This window comes from Zychaea mexicana, assembly GCF_025766255.1.
Source record: "Zychaea mexicana strain RSA 1403 chromosome Unknown BDB00scaffold_118, whole genome shotgun sequence".
NCBI classification, from domain to species: Eukaryota; Fungi; Mucoromycota; class Mucoromycetes; order Mucorales; family Lichtheimiaceae; genus Zychaea; species Zychaea mexicana.
The window spans coordinates 111,986-135,862 of NW_026516781.1; the positions used below are offsets into that span (position 1 = coordinate 111,986).

At 43.1% G+C, this 23,877-nt stretch overlaps 6 protein-coding genes across 6 annotated transcripts; all 6 read right to left on the reverse strand.

The window, feature by feature from the left end:
- Nucleotides 1-194: 194 nt before the first annotated feature.
- BDB00DRAFT_850242 (ubiquitin fusion degradation protein UFD1-domain-containing protein) lies at nucleotides 195-2,306 on the reverse strand (the record flags this gene model as incomplete). Its single annotated transcript, XM_053125422.1, has 9 exons — nucleotides 2,172-2,306; nucleotides 1,865-2,042; nucleotides 1,698-1,730; nucleotides 1,490-1,611; nucleotides 1,261-1,391; nucleotides 1,010-1,163; nucleotides 826-897; nucleotides 644-741; nucleotides 195-525 (listed from the first exon to the last, which is right to left on the reverse strand). Coding segments are annotated over exons 1-9 (1,055 nt in total), but the record flags the coding sequence as incomplete, so codon positions are not given.
- Nucleotides 2,307-5,118: 2,812 nt separating this feature from the next.
- BDB00DRAFT_947755 (Retinoic acid induced 16-like protein-domain-containing protein) lies at nucleotides 5,119-8,949 on the reverse strand. Its single transcript, XM_053129538.1, has 3 exons — nucleotides 8,881-8,949; nucleotides 8,574-8,800; nucleotides 5,119-8,400 (listed from the first exon to the last, which is right to left on the reverse strand). The coding sequence occupies exons 2-3, from the start codon at nucleotides 8,676-8,678 to the stop codon at nucleotides 5,476-5,478; spliced, it is 3,030 nt and encodes a 1,009-aa protein (XP_052974346.1). The 5' UTR covers nucleotides 8,679-8,800; nucleotides 8,881-8,949; the 3' UTR covers nucleotides 5,119-5,475.
- A 672-nt stretch (nucleotides 8,950-9,621) lies between these two features.
- On the reverse strand, nucleotides 9,622-14,189 carry BDB00DRAFT_850246 (Nrap protein). Its single transcript, XM_053125423.1, has 11 exons — nucleotides 14,085-14,189; nucleotides 13,709-14,008; nucleotides 13,506-13,622; nucleotides 13,238-13,438; nucleotides 12,991-13,162; nucleotides 12,466-12,915; nucleotides 12,340-12,395; nucleotides 10,463-12,262; nucleotides 10,203-10,388; nucleotides 9,964-10,119; nucleotides 9,622-9,858 (listed from the first exon to the last, which is right to left on the reverse strand). Exons 1-11 carry the CDS (start codon nucleotides 14,142-14,144, stop codon nucleotides 9,730-9,732), a joined length of 3,627 nt encoding a protein of 1,208 aa, XP_052974347.1. The 5' UTR covers nucleotides 14,145-14,189; the 3' UTR covers nucleotides 9,622-9,729.
- Nucleotides 14,190-20,665: 6,476 nt separating this feature from the next.
- Nucleotides 20,666-20,939, reverse strand: BDB00DRAFT_850265 (uncharacterized protein; the record flags this gene model as incomplete). The annotated part of the gene is made up of 1 exon (XM_053125424.1): nucleotides 20,666-20,939. A coding segment is annotated over one exon (252 nt), but the record flags the coding sequence as incomplete, so codon positions are not given.
- A 1,000-nt stretch (nucleotides 20,940-21,939) lies between these two features.
- BDB00DRAFT_877855 (uncharacterized protein) lies at nucleotides 21,940-22,903 on the reverse strand (the record flags this gene model as incomplete). The annotated part of the gene is made up of 3 exons (XM_053127663.1): nucleotides 21,940-21,996; nucleotides 22,135-22,226; nucleotides 22,312-22,903. 3 exons carry the CDS (start codon nucleotides 22,901-22,903, stop codon nucleotides 21,940-21,942), a joined length of 741 nt encoding a protein of 246 aa, XP_052974349.1.
- Nucleotides 22,867-23,578, reverse strand: BDB00DRAFT_850274 (uncharacterized protein; the record flags this gene model as incomplete). The annotated part of the gene is made up of 1 exon (XM_053125425.1): nucleotides 22,867-23,578. The coding sequence occupies one exon, from the start codon at nucleotides 23,576-23,578 to the stop codon at nucleotides 23,027-23,029; it is 552 nt and encodes a 183-aa protein (XP_052974350.1). The 3' UTR covers nucleotides 22,867-23,026.
- Nucleotides 23,579-23,877: the final 299 nt, after the last annotated feature.

Below are 23,877 nucleotides of genomic sequence, written 5' to 3' on the forward strand. Positions count from 1 at the left end.
AAGTGTTGACAATAGAAAGGAAGAAAAAAAAAGTAATCTAACGATGATTATCAGTGGTGTGAAATCAATCCAATTTGGAATCTAGGATGAAAAGCAAAAGAAAGATCACAAAAGAAAAGAAGAGGAAAAGACTCTCTTTCTTCTATCTAGACGAGCCGCCTATTGTGTTTTTTTTCAAGATAATAACAGAAAATCAGGTTAATAACACTTTATTATATGTATATACACATACACATAAGATTGACCCGCTACCTTTACTACTTACTAAGTTTCCCATCCCGTTTAGAAGAGCCACCTTTCTTTCCTCTTAATGTCTGGCCCGCGCCTGCAAACACATGTGTCGGCTTTTCATCCTCTTGTTCTGAAGGTTTTGGCAATACTACAGGGAATCCAAAGAACAGCTGACCAAACGGTAACGCCAACGGCCCATCATCATTAGGATCAAACTGTGGCTCGCCATCCTCATCCGTATCCATTTTGTCATTATTGCCGTTCTCGAATGCCTTTTTGTTCGATCGAGCAGGTCTAAATAGTTTTGGCGTTATTAGTATCAGTAAACCTTTAAAATAGCGGTGTCATCTAAGTAGTGCTAATAGTAATCCTCACCCCTCCCTGAGATGATCCAAATCTTTGAATAACTTACTCTTTTCCTTTGCCTCGCAATGATTGACCTTTGCCTTCAAATACTGCAAATCTCGGCTTCTTTGGCTGTAATTTTTCATCATTGAGCATTTGGCTCTTCTACAAGATATACCAAAATGGGTATTTAGTACAGTAATCTTTAAATCACCCGTGTTTTTCTTTTTTTTTTCTCGTCCAAATTACCATTGTTGATGTTGGGGTTGCTGCTCTTTGTGCTGAGGGCTCGACATAACCAACAGGTGGAGCGAAATCAACCTATATATATATATATACACACGCTCATTCAGGTTAAACCCTCTCTCCACTTTTTAAATTTTTGTATTACGCCCCAGTGAACAGAACAGAAAAATTGGACAATTCTGCTAACCTCCAAATCAGTTTCCACAATGGATATGCCTGAATGCTCTTCAAAATTAGGTTTGACATCCAATACTCTAATCGCATACACTTTGTCGTTGTAATTGATTTGAATGATGTCACCCAACGTCAGTGTGGAGAAATTACGTAATGCATTTTCAAGTCTATCATAAAAAAAGAAAACCAATCACGGTATTAGGCTCTCTGTCTCTCCACTTTAACACGTACACACACGAAAAGAGAAATGATAAATTTCCTTACACTGCTTTTGGATCACTGATATCGAGAAAATCAGTCGATTGTGGTTGTATTTTTACAAAAGAACCCAATGGCAATGTGGTATTCTTGATTTCTATCATATCGTTTGGTTCCAAATCCAACGTTTCCATCATCTAATCAAGAACAATGAGAATATCAAGTATTGTTTAGTAGTGATCCCGAAAATGAATACAGGTCTATATTGCATGTGTGTCTGTGTGTCTGTTTTTACCCATTGTGGAAAGTACGCGCGTCCTTCTTCGGCGACAAATTCAAGCACACCAGCATGGCTGCTCTTGCCCTTGCTTGCATTAATCAATCGAAACAGCATAGGGTATGAAATGTTGAGTTGAGCTATAAATTCATCATCAGTATCCACGGATTCCAATAACCCCCCCCCACCGAACACCTCCATGCGTCTTTAACTAAGAGAAGCTTACAGAGTTTTTCCAATGCAGACTGCGGAAGAATAACTGAAATGATGATTAACAAGCGATTGTTAGTAAAAAAAACCCCAGGACGAGATATCAGACACACACAGAGAGAGAGTAGTAATAGAAATATATATATATATCTATAAAGCTGCCCATTATTTCATAGTATTTACTTTTGCCACCATAATTGACGTTTTCTCTGTCACTGCCACTCTGCATCATTGCGATCGGATAGCAACGATAGAATTCAGAAAAGCCTCGGTTAGGATTCATCAAGCCAGATATAGGGTGACCCAAGCTACCGAAAAATCCAGGTGAAAAAGGGTTTTCATCGTCGAAATCACCGTTATACTATTGTATGCGTGCATGTATACATATATATATTCGTGAGTTTGTGTGTATATATACTCAATGACGACGGCCCAAAAAGAAAACTCGATCGTTCTTTTTGTAGATCTTTGAAGTAGGTCTCTATCTCACCATTTTGTGTATTTTCTCTCTTTATGATAGGGTTTCTTTGGGTTTGTTGTTGTACGAGTATGTGTGTGTATTTTTTCCTTTGCTGAAAAAGAAAGAGGACGATTGAAGAAAAAGCAAAAAGGGGAGAGAGAAGAGAGAGAGATGTATGCATTTGTGTGTCGTGTCTGTTCCCGTCCTACTTTTTTCCGACTCCGACCTTCTTGTCCGTCATGCGTGTCCGTTTGGGTCTTTGTGGCAGTGACGCAATGTTGTTAAGGGCAAATTTATTATTTTTAATTTGTTCACAAGTATTATATGGCACAAGGGTGGTTTTTTTTTCTCATACTGGCTTGAGTAGCGTAAAAAAAATGGATTAAGTAGTACGGCGGACAGGGAGTTTGGTGGTGGATGTGTTATTATTATGATTGCAAGCAACGGGTAATCCACATCGTGGTCCAGCAGCAGCAGCAGCAGCAGCAACAACACCAGGAGGTTTCTTAATATTAGAGCGGGCAGCAGCAACAGCAGCAACAACAATGTCCGTTCGTTTCTGTGGACCATTGATAGGTACTGGAAGATGGCTTGTGGATGAGACCTTTTTGTTATTGCCAGTAGTAGTAGTAGTAGTAGAAGTATTCGTGATGGGGGTAAGCAGCGGATCCTTATTGTTTGCAGTGTTTGTTGTGTTGTTTGCAAAAGCAGCAGTGACAGGAGACTGTGGTGGGGATGGTGGCGGTATTTTTCTCGTTGTCAGTCTAGGAATCCGTGGTGGTCCCCTGAGTCTTGTGGGTGAAGACCGTGCGGTACCAATACTGTTGCTACGAGTGGTACTGCTACTTGTTGTGGTGGTTGCTATTGGTGCTTTCGACTCCTCTTCTTGTTCATCATTACTTGTATCGTTGGTGGTGCTGGTGGTGATCATGTTCTCTTCTTCCTCAGTTGCTGACGATGATGATGATTCCTCAGCTGGTTTGGCTGCTGCTGCTGCTGCAGGCGCCGTTGTCGTTGTGGTCGTCGTCGTCGTCAGCAGCAGCAGCTGATGCGTTGCTGTTTGTTCATCTCGCTGCATGATATCTTCCATATTGAGCGTGGGTGCATACACCTTGCTTCTGTTGCTACTAGTACTTTTAGTACTACTGCTACTGCTACTACTTGTGCTATTGTTGCTGCCGATAGTGCTGGAACTCGGGCTTGCTTTACAAACTGGAGGGTGCTCCTCCTTCGTTCGTCGTAAGCTTGGAGCTGAAGAATCCTTTGACAGTGTCCCCCGATTCTCTTGTACCAGTACTGGTTCAACACAGGCTTCTTCTTCCTCTTCTTGCTCGTCAAGCCGGTCATCACTGCTAGTGGGAGTCTTTCTCCCAGTGTTGATGCATCCCTTCTCGCCGTCATCGTTTGGATAGACCTTTTCATCTATCTTCTCCTTGTCCTCCTTGTTGTCATCATTGCTGTTGTCGTCGTCGTCTACTACTGGTTTTTCTTCTTCTTCTTTGGCCATACACTTTTCTTGGTGGTGTTGTTGTTTCTTGCTATCGCTGTTACAGTGGTCATCATCAAGACGCTCTTGATGTTCTTCATCCAATCGCGAATCTTGTTGTTGCTGGTGTTGCTCGTTCAAGCTAGGCTCTTTTGAACTTGTTTCTTTAAAGCTAAAGCTATTATTTACAGGTTTTGAAAGATTACTACTGTTAGCGGAATAAGAATGGGGGGCGGTCATTCCCAATCATATTATACAGGAGAGAGTGTGTGTCCATACTTTGTTGGCGATACACATTCAGCAATAGCGCTATCGGAAGGAGATGATGATGATGATGTAGTAGCAGCTAATGTGGTTGTTGTTGTTGTTGACGTAGCAGTGAATTTATTGCCATTAATCACAATATTGGTCTTGTCGACTGCTGTTCCGAGCAATCGTTCACTGATGACCCGGGTCGTTGGAAGTGGCGGGAACGCGTTCTTGATCTTTTCACTTTTTCCTTCATTTTTCTTCTTTTTGAAGAAAAACATGGTTATTTGCTTTTCTGAAAGTAGTAGAAGAAAGGGGGAAGTAGGATGAAGGAATACCGGGAGCGTGCGTTGCGTGGTTGAAAAGAAAAGAAAGAGAAAGAAGAGGAGAGAGGACAGGCTGTTGTTGTTTTCGTAAAGAAAAAAAAAAGACAATGTGAGAAACGGAGGAGAAAAGAGAGAGGGGGAGGAGGAGGAGGATGAGGAGGGGTGGGAGTAGGAGATGTTAAAGAGGGGAGTGGAGTGAGGGAAAAAAAAGCTTTTAAAACCATCACGCACACGCATTCAGTGGGGTGTGTGTGTGTGTGTGTGTGTGTGCATAATAAGGAGGACTGTGCATGGTCTTCTTTTCTCTCGCACACACACTTGGACAGCCTCTCTTAGTGTCTTACGGGCACGCACAGCATAAACAAGCAAATCATACAGGATGATTCAAGCATGCAGCAAGACTTTATTTATCATCGTCAGCAGCACCATCCCAGCAGGAGTAGGCTGACTATGCAATACATGCTACATAACGGCGCATAGTGTACAGTCACGTTTGCCCTTTTCTCTCGTTCTTTTACAAAACTGCAATGATCATGGATTCGCTTTTTTCGGTAAGGATTTGCTATACATCTCTAATATCTCAAAAGAACCATGAAGAAGATGGCTCGTAAATTAAATATCGGAAGAATACAAATGATGCAATCCGAGTTTGGTTCGCTTGTAGCACTGAAAAAACCTGGGACAAAGTTTGCTTTCAAACACATTTACAAAGCGGCTGGAACCAATAATGACGCTATAACAATAATACAGCTCGATTAACTATTTGTCATCTATATAACAGAAACAATACCAATAATACTTGATGACACGTTGCTGTTATACAATATTAGTACTGTTATACATTAAACCCGTATGGTGGTGATGATCTATGTATGTGGAACAAGAACCAGAGGATGGTGATGGTTGATAAAGCACCGCCAGATCAAAAAGACACAAAGTCATTGTGCAATTAATTTTATTGCTATAATTCTTTTGACTCAAAAGTTTTTTTTCTCGCTTTTTATGACGGCAAGAATGAAGAGAGGGCGGTTGACTTGATTTGAAGGTTGTAGAGTGCGTGCTATATAGTAGGTAGTTACTACTGAAAGGAGGGGATGGGGTTTGTTCCAAGGGGCGGCGAATTGTGAAAGTTATAAGGGATGTGTGAGACAAGAAAAAAAAAAGATGGGTGATATACATATATATAAAGAGGATTATTACAGACAGAAAACAACAAACAACAAAGCAACAAAACAACAATATAATAAATATATGATTGTATGAATATATATGATTATGCATAACGGATAACGTCAATGCCAACAGATCGTCTAACTTGCATGATTGCCACTAACTCCTTGATAGTTTCTTCGAGAATCACAACATTGTTCAACAGCGTTGACAATGTAATTTCGGTGGATTTGTCCATACGGCGCTGTTGCGAAGGGTTAGCAGCCTTGGGTGCAAACGTATCTTCATCATCTTCGTCTAGATCCAGGATTGGCTCTTCGATCTCGGTGACGAAATTGGAAGGGAACAAGGGCTGGATACGGATCGTTTGGGCTCTTTTGGCATGGATGGCGAGTGGTGACATTGGATGCTGTTGTAATGAGAGTGGAGGAGACGATGTGGTGGATGATGAAATGGATCTGGTAGGTTTGATCGGGCTGCTGCTAGCATTACTACTGCTGCCATTAACAGCTGCAGCACCTGCAGCTGCTGCTGCTGCGGTAGTAGTAGTAGTAGTGGTGGTAGTAGAACTGGATATGGATGGCCGCATCATAACTGAAGCGCGTCGAACATCGTTATTAGGTGGTACAGATGACGGTGGCTGCTGTTGTCGTGTGGATGTCGATGATGAAGTCACCATACCGACTTGTGCATCCGTCTGTGTATCTCCCACCATCAATCCATTCCGTCGTTCCTGTAACAATCGATCAAACCCATCCACCTCGGACCGATAATAATCGATTTGTTGTGTAAGCGTACGGAACAATGTAAAGAACGGCGGGAACGATTTGAATTGTATAGGCTGCGTCATTTTTGTAGAGTTGCGATCGACGCCAAAATCCACAGACCGGTCGTCATCATCGGCATCTTCATCCACAGCCGTCGTTTCAAACTGTGCGTAAATATCTTTGGCACGAATCGAATCGCTCTTGTTGTTTTTACCATCATCACTTTTGTCAATACCATTGCTAATGTGTGCGCGTTGCAATTGATCGCTTGCGTCAAGTACGAGCACATCGTCCGGCTTGGTTCGATCACTTTCTTGAAAAGCAATCCAGCCTTCCAAACTTCGATAAGGGCAGACGGCAAGTGCCGAAATCACACCTGTCAACACCAAGTTCAACTCGGGCGACTGTGCAAAGAAATGGCTCAACAAGCCGAGTAATATCTGAAGCAATGGATCCGTCGATCTGATCCTATGTTTGAACATTTTTGTTCGACTACTTGGTTGTATTTGTTGTTGCTGCTGCTGCTGCTGCTGTTGTTGTTGCTGCTCCTTGACCTCTTTGTGGTCAAATCGTTGGCCATACTTGAAGCTCCTCCGTCTCTCACTCTTGGTGGTCTTTGCACCATTCTTGTTGCCATTACTTGGCGTAACCCCGGTAAATGTATGGTAGCACATGTCATTGTCCATAACCGTCTCAATGTCCTGCAAGTAATTCTCGTATCCAAACGACATGATATCCTCTGCGTGGGTCTGATCGACTGCTGTGATCAAGGAGAAATACAGCTCAATTTCCCGCAAATGGTGTGAGATGATGGTGGCCTTGTCGTCGAGTGTTTGCTGCTTGTTGTCTGGATAAATGGACAACAGCTTGAGCGCGTAGCGACAATGTCGAGTGACGAGTGTTTTGAGCAACTTTAACGTGGCGACGACTGTAGGTTGTGAACTTGATTTGAGCCGGCTAAAGATCAAGTCCTTGAGAGTAAACCGCTCAGCGGCTGTAAAGTAAGGCGAGCTCTTGAATTGGTCGAGTTCGATTCCGGCAAACACATTGTTCCCATAGGGCGTAGACGGTGCTGATGTCCCATCCGCTGCCTGTTGCTGGATCCCATAATTATCCTCGTCCATCAAAAACCCTACCACCACATTGGCCAGATCATCCTGCTGCAATATCTGGAGAATCAAATCGATATAACTTATAACTGCAACCGAAGAGCCATCCGTGTCGGAACACTCGAGAATCGACGGATACAGGATATTCTCCAAAAAGATCGTCCGAATTGACTGTAACAACCGCATCGAGATTTCGGCATTGGGACATCGTGTCAATACGTCCTGACAAAACTCAAAGAGTTTCAAAAACGAGTCGAGCTGGTACTTGAATTCGTGCGAGCTTGACTTTTCGACAACGCCCGGCATCGCGTAACGTGGATCAACAATATCCTGACCGATCAAATAGGATGCCAAGTTACTGTTCAGTTCGGCCTCGTCCTTGATCATGAGTTTACGCGGCAGTTGGGAATACAGCGCGCCCAGTCCGGCTGCCATGATGGTCGCGAAATCCGATTCAATAATAAAGTCGCCGAGTTGATGCGTTGCCATTTCCATAAGGAATAATAAGCCAGTACGTGCAAAATCGCCTGTCCTTCCTTCACGATGTACGAATCGCAACAAGTATGTGAAAAGTAGAAACTCGTACTCGGGTTTTTTGGGCTGTGGTTGTTGCTTTTGGTGCTGTGGATCAACAGTGCTGCCGTTGTTATTATTGTGAGTGTTGTCAACGAGCTTTACTGGCGTATGCGTCTTTTGTGGTGTTGTCAACCATTGTTTGTCGTGAAAGAAAATATTGAGCAATGCAGGGAACCCATGGATTTTCGAGCAAATGATATACATCAGATCAACCAGGTCTTCGTGATACAAGTCGCTTTGCCGTTCGTCGATCACGCAGAAGCGCAGCAATTTGATGGTCGGTTTATGGACGGCATTGTGGACAAGGAACCGGTCGTCAAGCAGATCCACCATATTCGCGATCGTACGGATGGCCTCGCCATGTATACCCACAGGATTATCTGATTTCTCGGATACGTTGACGAGATATTGCAGAATACCGTTCTTTAAAAAGTATTCCATACACACACCCGTCGTGTTGTCTTCTTGTCGTGCCTCTTCATCCACTAGCATGTCCATCATTTGTCGCAATTTGCTCGGAATCTCGGTTTGTTGCACGTGTACATTGGCCTTACGGTCTTCCACCATCAAGATGTTCTATATATACGAAAGAGGGAGGGGAATTGGAAACAGGTAAGAATAAGAAAAGAAAACAAATAATGAGAATGGCACTTTTTGTTTTCATGATTGTTTCAAATAGGTAGTGCCCCCCATCTCGTTTCTTTTTCTCGGATTGAGAGTAAGGGTAAAAAATAAAACAAGTGACGTACATGGACGTAATCCCAACACTTGTGGAACTTGGTCAATTGCATGGCCGGTGTCGGCTGTTGCCTTAGAGGTGTAATCCTCTTTTTAAATTTGGCGAAATAGTCCATAAAGAATGGAAAAAGTAAAAAGAGAACCTATTACCACTACTACTACTACCAAAAATTGACAGAAAACTTTAACTCTGCGTGTGGTGCCTTTCGGGATTTTTGCATTACTAATAAATGATTGGCTGTAAGGCACTCTCCACACTTTAATATATTTTCGTGTTGAAATGTTTTCCAGAATTAATTAATAACACTCTTTTCTTACTTCGTTTCCATTGTGGTAGCGCGGAATAGTGTTGACATTCGTTTGATGAATTCTTTACTGTGTTTTTCTTTGTCGGCCAATTAGCTGTATGATAGTGTAATTATAGTTGCAATAAAAATAAGAAGCACGGCTTACACACCAATAATGAACATGCGTCTTCACTGTATGTTATACACTTTCGAAACTGGATGGTTGCAATATCTGCATGGCAATAAGCTCACCATGGTAACACATGTTTATGATATTTTGTCGTTTTCTCGGCTCTACCCCTGCAGGGGTAGTTTTTCATTTTTACTTATAAAAAAACTTTGGGCTCGCGGAATGAGGTTAAACTCTTTACAAAACGCTTCTTGACAGCGGGAAATCAGTAACCTAAACATGTTTTTGGCGTGGGTGCGGTAATATAACGACCTACATATCATACACATCTTTTTCTTTCCTTTTTTTATTTCAGCTGCATGATTTGTATCGGAGTACTTTTATTCCCTAACCCTTCAATCCTTGAGCATAAGCGAATCCTGTGTTGTCCGTGACACATAGCGATGGCCGCCAACAACAACAGTTATGACCAGCAACGCCCAAACACACAAGTGCATATACACACAGTTCTTAGTATCACTGTTTCTGTACCAACCTTCCGATCAATCAGTATGATATAACAAATTCAAAGCAGCCAATGTCACTCAAAGAATCAGGCAGAGGGATTAGTCAGTATAATAAAACATTTAGTTCAAATGATGAAAGACAATACAGAACTTTAAACTTTTAATTATAGAAGGTTTTACATTAATGGAAATTGAACTGGGGAAATGATCATGTACTTTTTTTTTGTGTGTTTGCTGAATGTAATTATGATGATGATGATGATAACTGAATGCTTTCTACGATGCCAGTGCCGAGACGTTCCATCTCCCGCACGATGGCTTCAAAGTTGGGTTTCACTAGTTTGGATATCTCTTTCTTTCCTTTAGCCGGTTCCTTTTATATATATAAAAAAAGACCAAAATGTTAGAATTCACTTGTAACTAGGTAGGAATGGCGGGTTCTCTTGTACTCTCAATTTGAATATAAAAAAATGCTCACCAAATATCCATCCTGGTTCATATCAACAGGGATGCTGTTGTAACCAAGATTGACTTTCCATTGTTTGGGTGCAGCTGTCATTGGATTCCAGACAATACCGATCTTGTCACCACCAAATTGGTCATGGAACAACAGGACAATGTCACCGTATATACGCTAATTACACACACACACATTGTTTAATCCCTTTTTTCTTCAGTGATCCAGTCCCTTGTCAATGCAATTGAATTCAGTTTTACCTCGAGTTCGCTGATATATTCAGCCACAGGATTGAACTTTGCATGTACAGTGTCGCCCAAGATGGGATCCTCTTCAGATTCCAAAAGCTTGTGCTGAGGGCGTAAGTTCTGGTAGTAGCGTGTGCATCGATCGGTTTTCAATTGAATTACTGCATGATAATCTTGCATGGGTGTAACAAACAAACTCTGTGTGTGTAAAAAGGAACCAAACAGAGTAAGTAAAATGACAACGTTACCAAGCAACTCTTTCTTTATCTTACCTTGATATCCTTGTCTTGGCCTGATTGGATTGCCTGGTCCAATGCAGCAACTGATGCTCGTGCCAGCATCTGTACACGTGCAGCCACAGCCTTGTTGGGTTTGGGACTGGACCACCTTAAGCCATCCAAATCCTTTGCCGTAGCCACAACCAGGGTAGCGTGTGCGCTCTTTTTTGTGAATCGTTGTGAGATAGTGTCGCGGTCGGCTTCTGTCAGCTCGCCCTCGATATCGACCACCAAGGGTGTCTTGCGCCAGTCCCAAGTGGCCAATAGCCCAAGAACACGGGCCATACCGGTAATTGCATTGACAGGAGGCTGCCATGGATGGGCCTCCAAGAATACATGGGCACATATTAATTCAATCAGCTCCTCCGAGATTTGCAAGGATAACAAATGAGCGCCAAACCATCGCTTCATGAGGCGTACAGTGGCAGAGTACGCAGGGAACTTGACGCACACTGCCTGGATGTAAAATGTGTGTCGTTGTTGGTAATGGAAGCGTAATTCGTGTACCCGTAAAGCTTCCTGAGCATGGGCCTTTAATTTTACGTCGGTACTTTTCTTGTCAGTGATGGTGTTTTTGAGGGCATCGCTTTCTTGAGGCACGTGCAAATGACAGCGGAAAATGTACCCGTAGTAGAACACGTCAATATACCCTTGGGCGAGCAGCTTGTTCTCATTGTTGTTCTCTGGATCCGTCAACGGACTCACCACGATCGATTCTGTACCGAGACGGGACTTCAACTCTTGAGCAATCTTCAAGTAGAACGCATACTTCACTTTTTGGAGTGCAGCGAGATCATCGGGCCACTTGGTGGATCGTTCGAGCTGTACAATGACGTCCATGGCATCAATGTAGCGTGCTGTTGTTGGATAGCTGGCAGCAAGATCGAAATCGATAGGATGAGGCAAACAAGCGGACGTGTATCGTAATCCGGAAGAAGCAGGATACACGTTGCTGATCAAGAGAGGCAAGTTTGTATCGACGTCACGAAGCGACTTTGCAAATTGATTGTAGGCAGTCATGACAGGCTGGAATCCGCTGATTTCGAGCTGACGACTGAAAAGGCTGGCTGGGACATGTTTCGATAAGTGCAAGTATGGATACACTTGCTGACCCGTCCAAACAAGCTCTGGCTCGGTGTGGAAATGATGTTGGAGCAAATGCTGCACGATGTACTTGACAATCAACGTACGATTCTCGTATCCTTGCACTTCCCATACAACACTCTCGACAATACTGCCATCCTTGAAACGACGCAATTCGGCCTTATCGCCCCAGAATGCTCGGAACGCGTCGCATGCTTCTTTCTGTTGAGCGTCAGGACCTTGATCCACGATGCGCGGCGAGTAATCGGCGTTGAGCACAAGTCCGATTTTGATATGGGAAGGTGAAGATGATGCCACATCATTGGTACCCCATGCCAGTTCTGCATCATATTGAACAGCGACCAATTCAGCACGGTTGGTCAAACCACGCTTCAACACGTCGTATACGGATTTGGCGAAAAAGTCAATGTGCAAAGGATGTTCGGATTTGGCAACATCATCATAGCTTTTGAGTGCTTCTGGGACAGGAATGGTAAAGGCGTTGTCGAATCTTGTCTTGATGTCATTGACGCTGCGGAGGAAGAGTGTATCGAATCGATCGACGGTGTCGTTGAATGCAGCCATGGCGAGCTTAGCTTCGTACTGTACCTGAGCAAGGCCAGACTTGCTCAAGTTGGCTGCCAGGTTGACTGTGCCGGAAGGATCAACGATGGTGACCGGGTAGTTTTCTTGGAAATGATGGACGGCAAACTATTTATAATCGATATTTAGCATGGGGATATAATACATGATAATAGGATCTCGTTTCGTTTTCCTAGAAAACATACATCTGGGTGGTCTGATTTTCCAATCATCACTGGGTTCTTTTCAAAATCGTGGGTGCCTGTACGTTTCGGTGAGTTACAATTTCCTTTACCGTAAGCAATAGGACGACAATGAAAATAAAAACTTACTCAAAAAGTCCATGGTTCCTCGCAGTAACTGGTACGAACTGTGACCTGTTGACAACTTGCGACCACCTTCAGCAAGACCACCTTGCAACAAATAGCCCATCACCATGGCAAATAAAAATGCGCTAAATCCAGAGCCAGTACGATTCGACTCTAATTCTCGCTGATACAGCCAAGTCCGAGCAAGCATGATGGCATCCTTAAAGGCAGCACAACTTTTACTGTGCTCGTACAAGAACGCTAGACTGGAGGAGAATGTTGTATCCATCAAGATGGAAGCATTGTATTGTGGTGTTGGTGAATCTGCCAATGTGGTGGTGGAGGTGTCGTCGTTGGCATGTCGAATATTATTGCGGTTAGGAGCGAGACGATAAGGTGGGAAGAGATCTTGCGAAATGGATGGAAGGATACGGATGGTGCATTTTGTTTTCGAAAAATCGACATCGCTCTTGTCTAAGGAAAAGCCGTAAGTACCACGTATTCTCTCTTCTCTCTCAAAATAAAAAAGAATGAAAGTGAGGAACTTACCGCCAGCAGGTTTCACAATAAGAATAGGACGGTGGGCATCACCATTGAATGTGCTGAATTCCACTTGAAAGTTCTTTTTGGATTTTTGGATTGCATGGGCTAACGTTGCGAGGTAGCATGCTCGTTTGTAAAAGTAACGGTTGTTGGTATAATCTTTTTCTTGAAAGATGCTCTATGAGCCACGCTCTGATGTTAGCGTATACAAAACGTACATAGAAATAGAGTATCCATTTGATTACAGACTCACCGAGGGCATTTCAACGGCAACGTCAACATTGAAAGGACGCTTCAGCTTCGTGACGGTCTTGAGAGCATAGCTTCCTACCACTTTGACAGATGCAGGCTTTTCAAACTTGAATTTGTACAATGCGTCTTTGAAAGGAGGTGCCTGCAAGATAGGTGCTGTCACCTTTTGCTTTTTGCCCATCTTTATGATATAATCATTGACCTAATTTACATGGAAGAAAAGTCAATTCTTGTTTCATGTATCATCCAATTTAAAAAAAAAAACTTACAAGCTCTTCTTTTCCTTCTGGTATATTTTCAAAGATCGTTTTGAGTTGATGAAGAGCGTTCATCAATTTTTTGTGCTTGTCGTAGTCGACGCTGACTTCTTGCAAAAGTTCATCAATCTGGGATTTACCAAACAGTGTTTTGTTGGTCAGTTTTATCAGCGACTAATAAGCAAGAAAACTCGTGAATTTATAAAAAATCTCACCTCCAGTTTGAAGATATTCGACTTGTACAATTCAGCCGTTTCCTTCAATCCTTCTAATTCACCACCAGCGACAGCGTCGTCGTCATGGTCGGTTTTGTTGCGCTTTTTCTTAGACTCGCCCTCACCTGTTGCGTCTTCGTCACTGTCTGATCCATCTTCGTCTGTTTGTTCTTCCCAATCGTCATCGTCACCTTCATCGTCGTCATCGTCGTCAATGTAATTGGCAGAAGCAGCCATAAGATCTTGGTCGTCGTCTTCGATCTCATCGATCGTTGTTGTTGCAGGTTTCTCGACTTTGGCCTGAAGTAGAAAAAAAAACTCTCTCAAGTCAATTATTTCCATTTACATGCCACTTTGTTGTCAAAATGTAAGTTACCTTTTTCGTTGCAGCAGCATTGGCAGGTGTCGAGCGATTCACTTTTCTTTTTGCAGCCATTATTAAAGTTGTTCTCGAAACAAAGAGTTAAAAAGAACAAGAAAAAAAAGGCGGGATTTTTGGATTCCTCAGCCCGCTCACGCTTTATCTCAAATTACTAGGCACACATCCTTCCATTGCCCGGATTTTCGTGACGCGGTTTCCTCATCCCAGGGCTTGGCTGGGATTTTCATGCACTTCTACTAGACAGTAACTCCGCTATGTTTCTCGTTATGTACAACGCAACATGTCGACAGGCAGGCAACGTTACCAATGAGCTCTAAAGTAAGTTGCTATACTACCTAAGAATGTATGCTACGTTGAGCGTAACATATATGCTAAAGTGTCTTAAACTGTATGCAAATTCAAGCATGTTACTATCTGCACTGCCACTGGAACTAATAAGCAAAAGTGACAGCACTGATATGAGAGAAAGCATTGTATACATACACAGTCAAAAAGCTTTATTACTGAGTTGCTAGAATGTGTATTGCCGTTATGAGTGCTGCAATCAAAAGAGATAGCATAATAAAGAGATGACAAATATACAAGTCATCAGTTTTTCGCTTGCACGTTGACAAAAACTCTACTCTTTACGGCGCAGTGCATGTTCCAGAGTTAGAACCTGGGCTGCTGGGAGCACATTCGAGACTGCAGCAGTAGACGTGTCCAGACCCGTTGGTATCGACATTGCAAGCAAGGCCGGCATTCAAACAAGCACGTTTTTCAGGGGTCTCGAGACCGTTAGCGACGGCGATTACAGCAACCAAGGTAATTATAAAAAGATTCTTGACACGGGAGGCAACCATTTTTGGAGAGTATAGTTTCTGTTATATAGTAATGATGATCAGCATTATTTCAGAGTGCATTGAATTCTACATCCGAAGATGTTTTGAAATTTTCACTAACATCGACAATAGAAATTGGGTATGGTGGTTATTGCAGTTCTAGCATTAATCGCAACAGTTTATATACTTTCTTTTATCATTTTCTGATAAAGTTTAATATAGGTTAGTGCTCTAGCTCTTGCTTTTCTCTTCTACACGGTCATATTTCTGTTCGGAATCATTTATTCACCGGTACAAGAAAATTATGTCAGCAGTATGCTATTACAGGGGCCACGCTATGTACCAGAGTAGTGGAAGCTCATCAAGGAATACGTAATTTCTCTTCTTCTTTCAGGGTAACCTGTTCCACGACTGATCGTTCAGAGATTATATTATATAATATTAAACCTGTTTAAAGCATGAGAATCCCTTTATTACATAACCGTTTTTTCCCAGACAGCAAACTTGAAGTACATTGCTCGCTTAACTTCAGCCATTCTATGTTTTTATTTATAAATGAATAATACTACGCTGCCGTTTGCTCTAGCTCCTTCTTCTGGAGCTACGTTATTTTAATAGTAGAAATGCTGCCGTACATATCTTTGGCCTGACAAACTCAATGCAAGAAATAGTTCTCGAGCAGATCCAATAACCTACATACTCAAATTATGTATTCTATGACATACTGTATTCAATACGGGAGACGATGTATTGTTTCAGCGTACAATTATCGGCGAATTTCTGTGTGTGTAAAAAAACATACAGCACCCGCCCGCTTCTTCCAGGGTACCAGGAGCGGAAAACCATACTCAAAAAGGCTAGGATTGACAAATGCCAGTTGCCAGGATGGTAATACAGCGATCAATTTATGGCAAATCCAATCTGTCAGACACCGGAATCTACTTGGAAAGTATTAGCGGTCAAAATCTAGCGAAAAAAGACATACAGACACGTAACAAGGAGTGTAGAATAATATACACACAATCGCTTTTATTTGAGCTATTCTAACACTTTCACTGCTTTTAGGAATTGAGCAGCAACGGATATTTAATATGATAGGCGTCCTATATGAGGTACCCACAGAAATATTTTGCAGAGACAATTATTTGTAAGTTGGATACTGCATGTAGCTAATTATTCATTGGAAGCATACCAAGGTCATGTCGTTAAAAGTGTAATTTTACTTTAAGCTCATCAAAGAGTACGCATTTCTGTTCTGTTGTCAAAAAATGACCATATCTTGTGCCTCGTGATAGATATCGCCATGTAACAGCGGCAATAAGAACGAAAGCAACGCAAGATTATTCAATAAGCAAACGTAAACCACATATCCACAGTCTTCGTAACTACCCCGACAACGTTCAATGAGTGAGGTATATTTGGTGGTACCGATCATTGAGGTACGTGATCATCTAGTGCTTATGTAAACCCAAACTTTCAAAACAAGCATCTTGGGAAAAGAAGTATATGCTAAAAATGCAAGTACACGTACATCTATTTTGCTGCTGTATTGGCTTTGCTTACATATGTACTTTCAAATAGTTATATAGTGCATAGTGCTTAAAAGCACAATCAAACCGAATTTGACTGAATGTGTGTTCTCTCATATCTTTTGGATTTTCTTGAATGTTTGGACATAAACCAGATAGTTTTTTTTGAGGTGTTGAAAGGCATAATCTCAACAAGATCCGGTGTTTCGGTGCTTGCACCAAAGTTGTCTCTCAGTAACTTCTTTTTTTCCCATGCATCATCTCGCTGTGGGATACGAGTGGAAACTTTTGACAATCGTGCTGGAGAAAAATCTACCAGGCGGCTTCAGATATATGTACGGATCTGAAAGAGTAACGTAGCCGTTCCGCATATTTTATGATATGGAGCTTATTATAAAGAGACGCAGAATCAAATTTTGGGCAGACAATACAAAGAACGTCAGCATGTGTAGGTGGTTTGAGTGGATGCTAAATAAAATTGCTAGTTGCTGTTGTTGTTTGTGATATGCACAATTACATTCGTTATATTAATCCCAGCTGGCCATCAAGTGTTGTGAACTCTTGGATTTTTGGACAGTATAGTAAGTGTCTCGAATTTCTCATATCAAAGACGACCCTGAATGCATCAAAGTGTTAATTACCTAAATATACAGATCCTGTACTCTTCTCGGCGAGTTTCTGTTCTTGATTATTACCGTCGTGACACCAGCGTGGCTGAGTGGTTTACCCACCCTCCTGGGATCCCAACGTTATTCTTCGCATTATTTTGAAGATGGATCGAGCTATGAGTTATCGCTTTGAGCGTGTTCCCTTTTTCCTAATCATGTGTGGGAATAATCACAGGAGGTTTGATAGAGATATGATAATGGTTTTCTTTTACGTACTTCATACACTCTACGTACTTGACATGTATACAACAGTTGTTTCATGTTTATTAAGTTTCTGTTTATGTACTGTATTGCTTTTTTTCATTTAATTCATTCTTAAAATGTGATGGAAGCGGGAGTTAACAGTTGGATAATTGTCATAATCATGTCGACAGCAGCATAATTATACTTTCCACAATAACAGAAAATAACACAGCGCGTGTTTCTATACATAGCTAAAAAGAGGTAAACTGCTTCATATGCATGAGCTTTTGAGAAAGATACATAACATCGTCCTGCTGAGGTCGCTTACATACTTAATCTAATAATCTTATTTTTACAAACCATATAATTGATGCACGATAGTATGTATTGTACTTGAAAAATTTATTTTAAATGTATGATATGTATGAAATTTTTATCTGTTTCTACCCAAGTGATATTTCGAGTTTAGAATAAGAGGAATAAGCTGGTACTGCAAATGTTAGTAAGTTTCCGTCCTAAGTAATGACAGCCCCCTGTTCTTTTTTTTTTGCTTGTTTTTTTAAGATCTATACAAAAGTACTAGTACAGGCACTTCGCTGCTTGGTTCTGCCTTTCTGTCTTGATGTGTTGTCGATTTTTCAGTAGCCCATATTGCCGTCAGTTTGTCTGTTGTTTTTTTTGAGCCACGAACCGTATTTTCGCATTTCCTAGTTGATCATCTTGACTTCGCTCTTTTGCATAGACGGCGTTGTCCTGAGTTGCGACTTGAAAGTTGAACTCCTATGCTTCGAATCTATGTCTTGCACTGATGATTGTTGAGGTTATTTTGGCGATGGAAATAGTCTTAGACCTAAACAGATGAACGTCAAAGAGCTTTTTATGTTAGATAGTGACGATTAGATGAAATTTGAGCACCTGTTGCTGTTTTCTGTTTGTACGTACTGTCAATATTACCAATCCCTTCGCTCGTCCTGTGCAGTTTAACTTGATGGCGTGTTCGTGTTGGCCATGGCTTGACGTTGTTTTTGTGTATGATGTGGATAATAGAATTGGCTGTTCTGCGTGTTGATTTCTCTTTGTTTTGTTGATGGTTCCTGAATATGCTTGTATAACATATCTGTCAAGACTTGTTTTAACGCTGCTGTTGTGCGTGTGATATGAATAAGCCCATTCGATGATACGACTGATGTCCTCTTTTGTGTGCCTTCTTGGCCTCGTGCTCCATCAAAAGTCCGTGACGCCTTTTCGTTTCTTGACATCGGCTTGAGCTTCGCGTTTTGTGTCACGGACTTGGTTTTGCTGATTACTGTATATTTTTTTAAACTATACTAACACTACTTTTTTTTTCTGTTCTCTTTTTTTTTTTTTTTCGATTTCTTGCTTTTTTTGGGGGGGCCATCATTACATAGAAAATAACTTACTAGCAATCTGTCAGACAAAGAATAGATGTAAATTTTGGCGGATCTTGATTTGTGGAAAGAGACCTTCACTAATAAAGAAGATAGAGTAAAATCACAGTGAGCACAAGTGTTTACAAAAGTAATGAGCATAAAGTGCGTTGGGTTTCCTTACCACGATACTACTATACGTGATTGTTCTCCTTTTTGATTTGCACTATTATTCACAACTGGAATAGAGACTGCCACCATCTCTTTCTAGTGATGTTTCTTGTTGCTGCCAACGCATGACAAGGAAAGGATGATAACAAGTGTACTTCCTTGTCTGCATCATGCCCGGCTACATTGGTCGCTGTTTTCACTATTAGATTCATTTGAGCTTGATAAGTATGTATTCCCAGTGGTACTAATTGCATCATATTTCTGTTTCAGCCTCACATCATCGACATTCAAATTACCTGTTAGTCTCCTACTAATGATTGTATTGCTGCCGTAAACCAATGAGTATGCTTGGAAGTCCATAGTGTGTAGATCTTGATCACATGTCTTGTCTTGTTCTTCTGTGCATCAAGAGACCTTGATTGTTTCCCTCGTCGTGTAGTGGTTTTCGGACGCGCTTTAATGTTCGTTGCTTGCTTGTTGTTGTATATTTGACAGTTGTATATGAATGACGAGCCAGCTTCGTTCGGCCATTGATATTGTGAAAGTGCCGTCGTGTCGTTCCATCAATCACTTGCTGATACTGTCCTTAGAGGCAATGTCTTGTAGAATGCCCTTGGGCGGTTTTTTTTGTTTTTGCTGCCACTGCCTGCTGCTTGTTCATTTGCCACCGTGTTACATAGACCCACCAAAGCAGAAAGGATACTGGCTAATATGAATACTGGCTTGTTCAAAAAGCTCTGAGCATTGCTGTCCGTGATATCCCTGCTGCACATACCGATGTTTTTTATGACTCTTCATCGCCGACTTTTTGTGCCACCTTTGCCGCCTTGTTTACTAAGAGGAGATGTATATAAGTATCATTCCCTGTTTAATTAAGTATTGGCCTGATCAAATAGTCACGTACTGTACACTTACTATTATTTTGTATCCACTAAACGGTCGTGTGAAATGTTGTCAGTTTCACCTAAATCTTGCTGATGCTTTTGCCTTTTGCTGTCATTGCTTTTGTGCGATTCATGTCGCTCGCGTTTGTTGTCAATTCTGCCTTTTTATAGCTTGCAACTGTTGATGAAAGCTTTGGTCTTGTTGTCATTTCGAATGTGTCGTCAATGTTGCTTTTTTCTGTCGTTTGAGTTTTGTACTCCTTGCTGCCCTGTAGATTTGTCACCATTTCCGCCCTTGCTGCTGCTTGATTTGTGCTGTCACACAGTGTAAAATCGATTGACCCTGTGTTGCCGCCTAAATTGTTGATGCCATGAGTATTCCCGCCGTATATGTGGTGTAATAACTCTGGTTCGCCAAGATAACGTCATATCATATCGTGCATTGCCTATCTCTCGTAATTCCTTGTCGCTTTTGCTTCTTGTGTGTGATTGCCGCCACATCGGTAGCCACAGGTTATCTGCCAACAGACAGTACTGTTCTTGGTTTGATTGATGGTTGTTAATCTCTGTTGTTTTCGTTGTCATAAGCAGGGATAAATAAATGTTGCCATCTTTATAACAAAAACATCGTTGACCAACTTGACAAGCTATCATGCATGCTGTTGCCGACTTCCAAGTTCATGTCCTATGCTTTTAATAGCCACCATATTAAAAGATGTTGCCTCGAATGACATTGTTTTGTTGCCACCTTATTGATTTCCGACGGACTGAAATAATTGTTATATTCCACTGTTGCCGATTTTTTTGACCAGCTCAGAATTCCTTCCATGCCGATGTCCACAGGTCAACGACTGCTGTCCGATTCGCGCAAAAGACACGTGTCGTTTTTTTGTCTCGGTCGTTTTGTCCACCCACAATAGTTGATGTCAGAGTTTGTACACGATGACTTGCAGTTAATTCGCCCATGCAAGTTTTGAATGTATGTACCGCCTTTTGATGAGGATCTTGAGTGCAGATACCCGCATCCGTTTGAAAAGTACTTGTCGCCATAGCATCACCAGTAGATAGTAAATCTGCTCCTTCCCTAATATGTCGATTCGTCGTTTGAATGGATGTTGCTTGTCCTTGGACGCACGCTTGTTCGATGTCGTTGTCGCTGTCGTTGGTGTTGTTGTAATGATCAAGAACGTCAGATCAGAAAAAAACCGTCAAAAAAATTTCGCATGTTGTGTATTTGATAATGTGCTGCCAATAGACTGATCAAGCCAAAGACGGAATTCTGCCAATCCTCGATTCGAAACCAAGCCCTGGAACCCTGTTGCCACCTGTAGCAGCATAACCACCATGACTGCTCGTCAGATACGTCCACCAATACCATAGGAGACGGCATGGTCAAGCCAAAGACGGGATTCTGTCTATCCTCGAACCGACACCAAGTAAAAGAGGTTGTTTTTACTCGGCTAGCCTGGAAATCTGACGCCACCCGTAGCAGCATAGTCACCATGACTTTCCGTCTGATTCATCCACTAAGACCACATGAGATGGCATAATCAAGCCAAAGACGGGATTCTGTCAATCCTCGTTTCGAAACCAAGCCCTGGAAGTCTGACGCCACCTGTAGCAGCATAATCACCATGATTCATCCACCAACACCACACGAGACGATGTGATCAAGCCAAAGACGGGATTCTCACAACACCCCGAAGTTCTTACTCGGCTAGCCTGGAAAGCTGACACTTTCCATCGCGGCGTACCACACACACCGCTGGCCAAACACCCCAGTCCGGACACCCCAGCTTCAGGAATCCCCGAGGCAAAGGTGAAGGAAGGAGTTGGACTTACATGACAGGACACTGACTACAACCGGTGGGGGATCCAGGACATGGAAAGGGCGAGGATAACTCCGGTTGAGCGGGTGGCGGGGATTGGAGGAACAACATTGCCCTGGTACAGGTAGGACTTCTGCAGGAACACCATCCACATGAGCTGGAACTGACTGGAATGACAACCCTGGGAAAGGAATAAATTCCTTAAGTTTCTAGTAGCCTTCTTCAAACCACATCCGAGTTGAATGCAGTACGAAGAAGGAAAGAATGAAAGGAAAAAGGCTATATCAGTTAGTAAGCCTCTTCTTATAAAGATGGTTGTAGGTATTAAAGAAAGCAAGTACGTACCGTAATTATACAAGCTCGGCGCCTTGGGTTGTCATTTGCTGTCAAGAATCGCCGCTGTACATGTGACACGATGGTATATTCCTGCTGCCTACACAACCAGAGCGTTGTTCCCCTCCCCACCACCGGCTCTACCATCATCGCTATCCCCATGTGCCCCCCCACATCCCTTCAACCCCCGGTGGCTGTAGCAGTGCCACTGCCACTGCCAACTCAATCCTGCCTTTACCTCGAAGAAACATCCACTGGGATGGCCGGACCGCTCCCCAACGCCTGACGAAGGCGGAAACCGCCAGACACCACCGAACAACAGAGTACGCTCTACTTGAAACGAGATGATAATATTATTGGTTAGTATTCTATGCAGATCAAGCAAATAGGGCTCAACACAAGATCGAATATTTACCCCAGCAGAACGCACGCAAACAGACACCGGAAAACAAGAAGAAAAAAAGCGGAGCAAATGGAGACGACGGCAGTAACGGCGGAAAGTGATGGACAGCACCAGGAAAAAGGGACGAAGACAGCATAAGTGGCATAGGTGGCATAGGTGGGCATAGGTGGCATAGTGCGCGGAATTCGTCCTTCGCGGCTTTCTCTTCGTCGTACGTTTGCGCGGCATCGTCCTTCGCGGCTTTGGCGTCGTACTCGTGCGCGGAATGCGTCGTCCTTCGCGGCTTTCTCGTCGTCGTACTTTGCGCGGCACCTCCCTCGCGGCTTCGGCGTCGTACTTGTGCGCGGAATGCGTCGTCCTTCGCGGCTTTCTCGTCGTCGTACTTTGCGCGGCATCGACCTTCGCGGCTTCGGCGTCGTACTTGTGCGCGGAATGCATCGTCCTTCGCGGCTTTCTCGTCGTCGTACTTTGCGCGGCACCTCCCTCGCGGCTTCGGCGTCGTACTTGTGCGCGGAATGCGTCGTCCTTCGCGGCTTTCTCGTCGTCGTACTTTGCGCGGCACCTCCCTCGCGGCTTCGGCGTCGTACTTGTGCGCGGAATGCATCGTCCTTCGCGGCTTTCTCGTCGTCGTACTTTGCGCGGCACCTCCCTCGCGGCTTCGGCGTCGTACTTGTGCGCGGAATGCGTCGTCCTTCGCGGCTTTCTCGTCGTCGTACTTTTTTTCTGTTTAGGCGCGCTCTGTGGCAGCACCTAGCTCCTGATCATCATCAGATCGAGGAGGAGGCGGGAAGGGACGCGGCGAGGAATCGGGACAGAGGTAGGGTAGGAGCGACATGAGCGAGAATGTAATCGGAGGCAAGGGATGGAAGTGGTTGATGAGCTTCCACAAGACGAACGCAACGAAAAGCACAACTATGCAAGCCAGAAGAGCAGCAAGCTTGGCAACAAAGATCACATCGTAGCGCGCATTCTCGTAACCCGGGACGGTGAAAATGATGACCATTGCACTGATAAAGCAGGCCCACAAGGGGTGGTACACTGCGAATCTCACAATAAAGGCAAGGGCAAGATTGACGAGAAGGAAAATGAGGGCAACAACGGTGCGGAAAGCGGCTAAACCGCATTGGTTCTTGCTCGGCATCGTCATGCTGGGGATGGTGATGGTGGGCATCGTCATGCTTGAAAAGATTGACTTACTGCTTGTCTTGCGCGACTTGCTCTTGCGCGACTTGCTCTTGTGAGACTTGGAGGACTTGGTAGATTCGCTCATGTGGGACATGGTAACTTGAAAAACGCGGGTGAAGAAGAAAAAAAAAAGAAAAACGACTCTTTTTATGACCATGAGAGCAAAAACAATTGAAATCCCGCTGAACGCGTGACGTAACAACTTTTTTTTTGCTCGTTTTGAGCGTAGAAAAGATACTCGTTCGGGAAAAAAAGTGAACAAGTAGAAGGGGCAATGAAGGACGAGTGCTATTGTTGTCATCGTTATATGGCGCCGCTTTATGCGTGGAATGTTTCACATACGGGTCTCCGCTTAGATCTTCCAGGCACCGTGTCAAGGTTTCTTGGCCAGTG

Excerpts from the sequence above, each read along its gene's own strand:
- BDB00DRAFT_947755 (XM_053129538.1), bottom strand. The coding sequence starts at position 8,678 with ATGGACTATTTCGCCAAATTTAAAAAGAGGATTACACCTCTAAGGCAA. Across the intron at positions 8,401-8,573 it reads AGTGTTGGGATTACGTCCAT|AACATCTTGATGGTGGAAGA; the intron begins GTACGTCACTTG and ends TCGTATATATAG.
- BDB00DRAFT_850246 (XM_053125423.1), bottom strand. The coding sequence starts at position 14,144 with ATGGCTGCAAAAAGAAAAGTGAATCGCTCGACACCTGCCAATGCTGCT. Across the intron at positions 14,009-14,084 it reads ATGCTGCTGCAACGAAAAAG|GCCAAAGTCGAGAAACCTGC; the intron begins GTAACTTACATT and ends TTTCTACTTCAG. Across the intron at positions 10,389-10,462 it reads GCCAAGACAAGGATATCAAG|AGTTTGTTTGTTACACCCAT; the intron begins GTAAGATAAAGA and ends TTACACACACAG.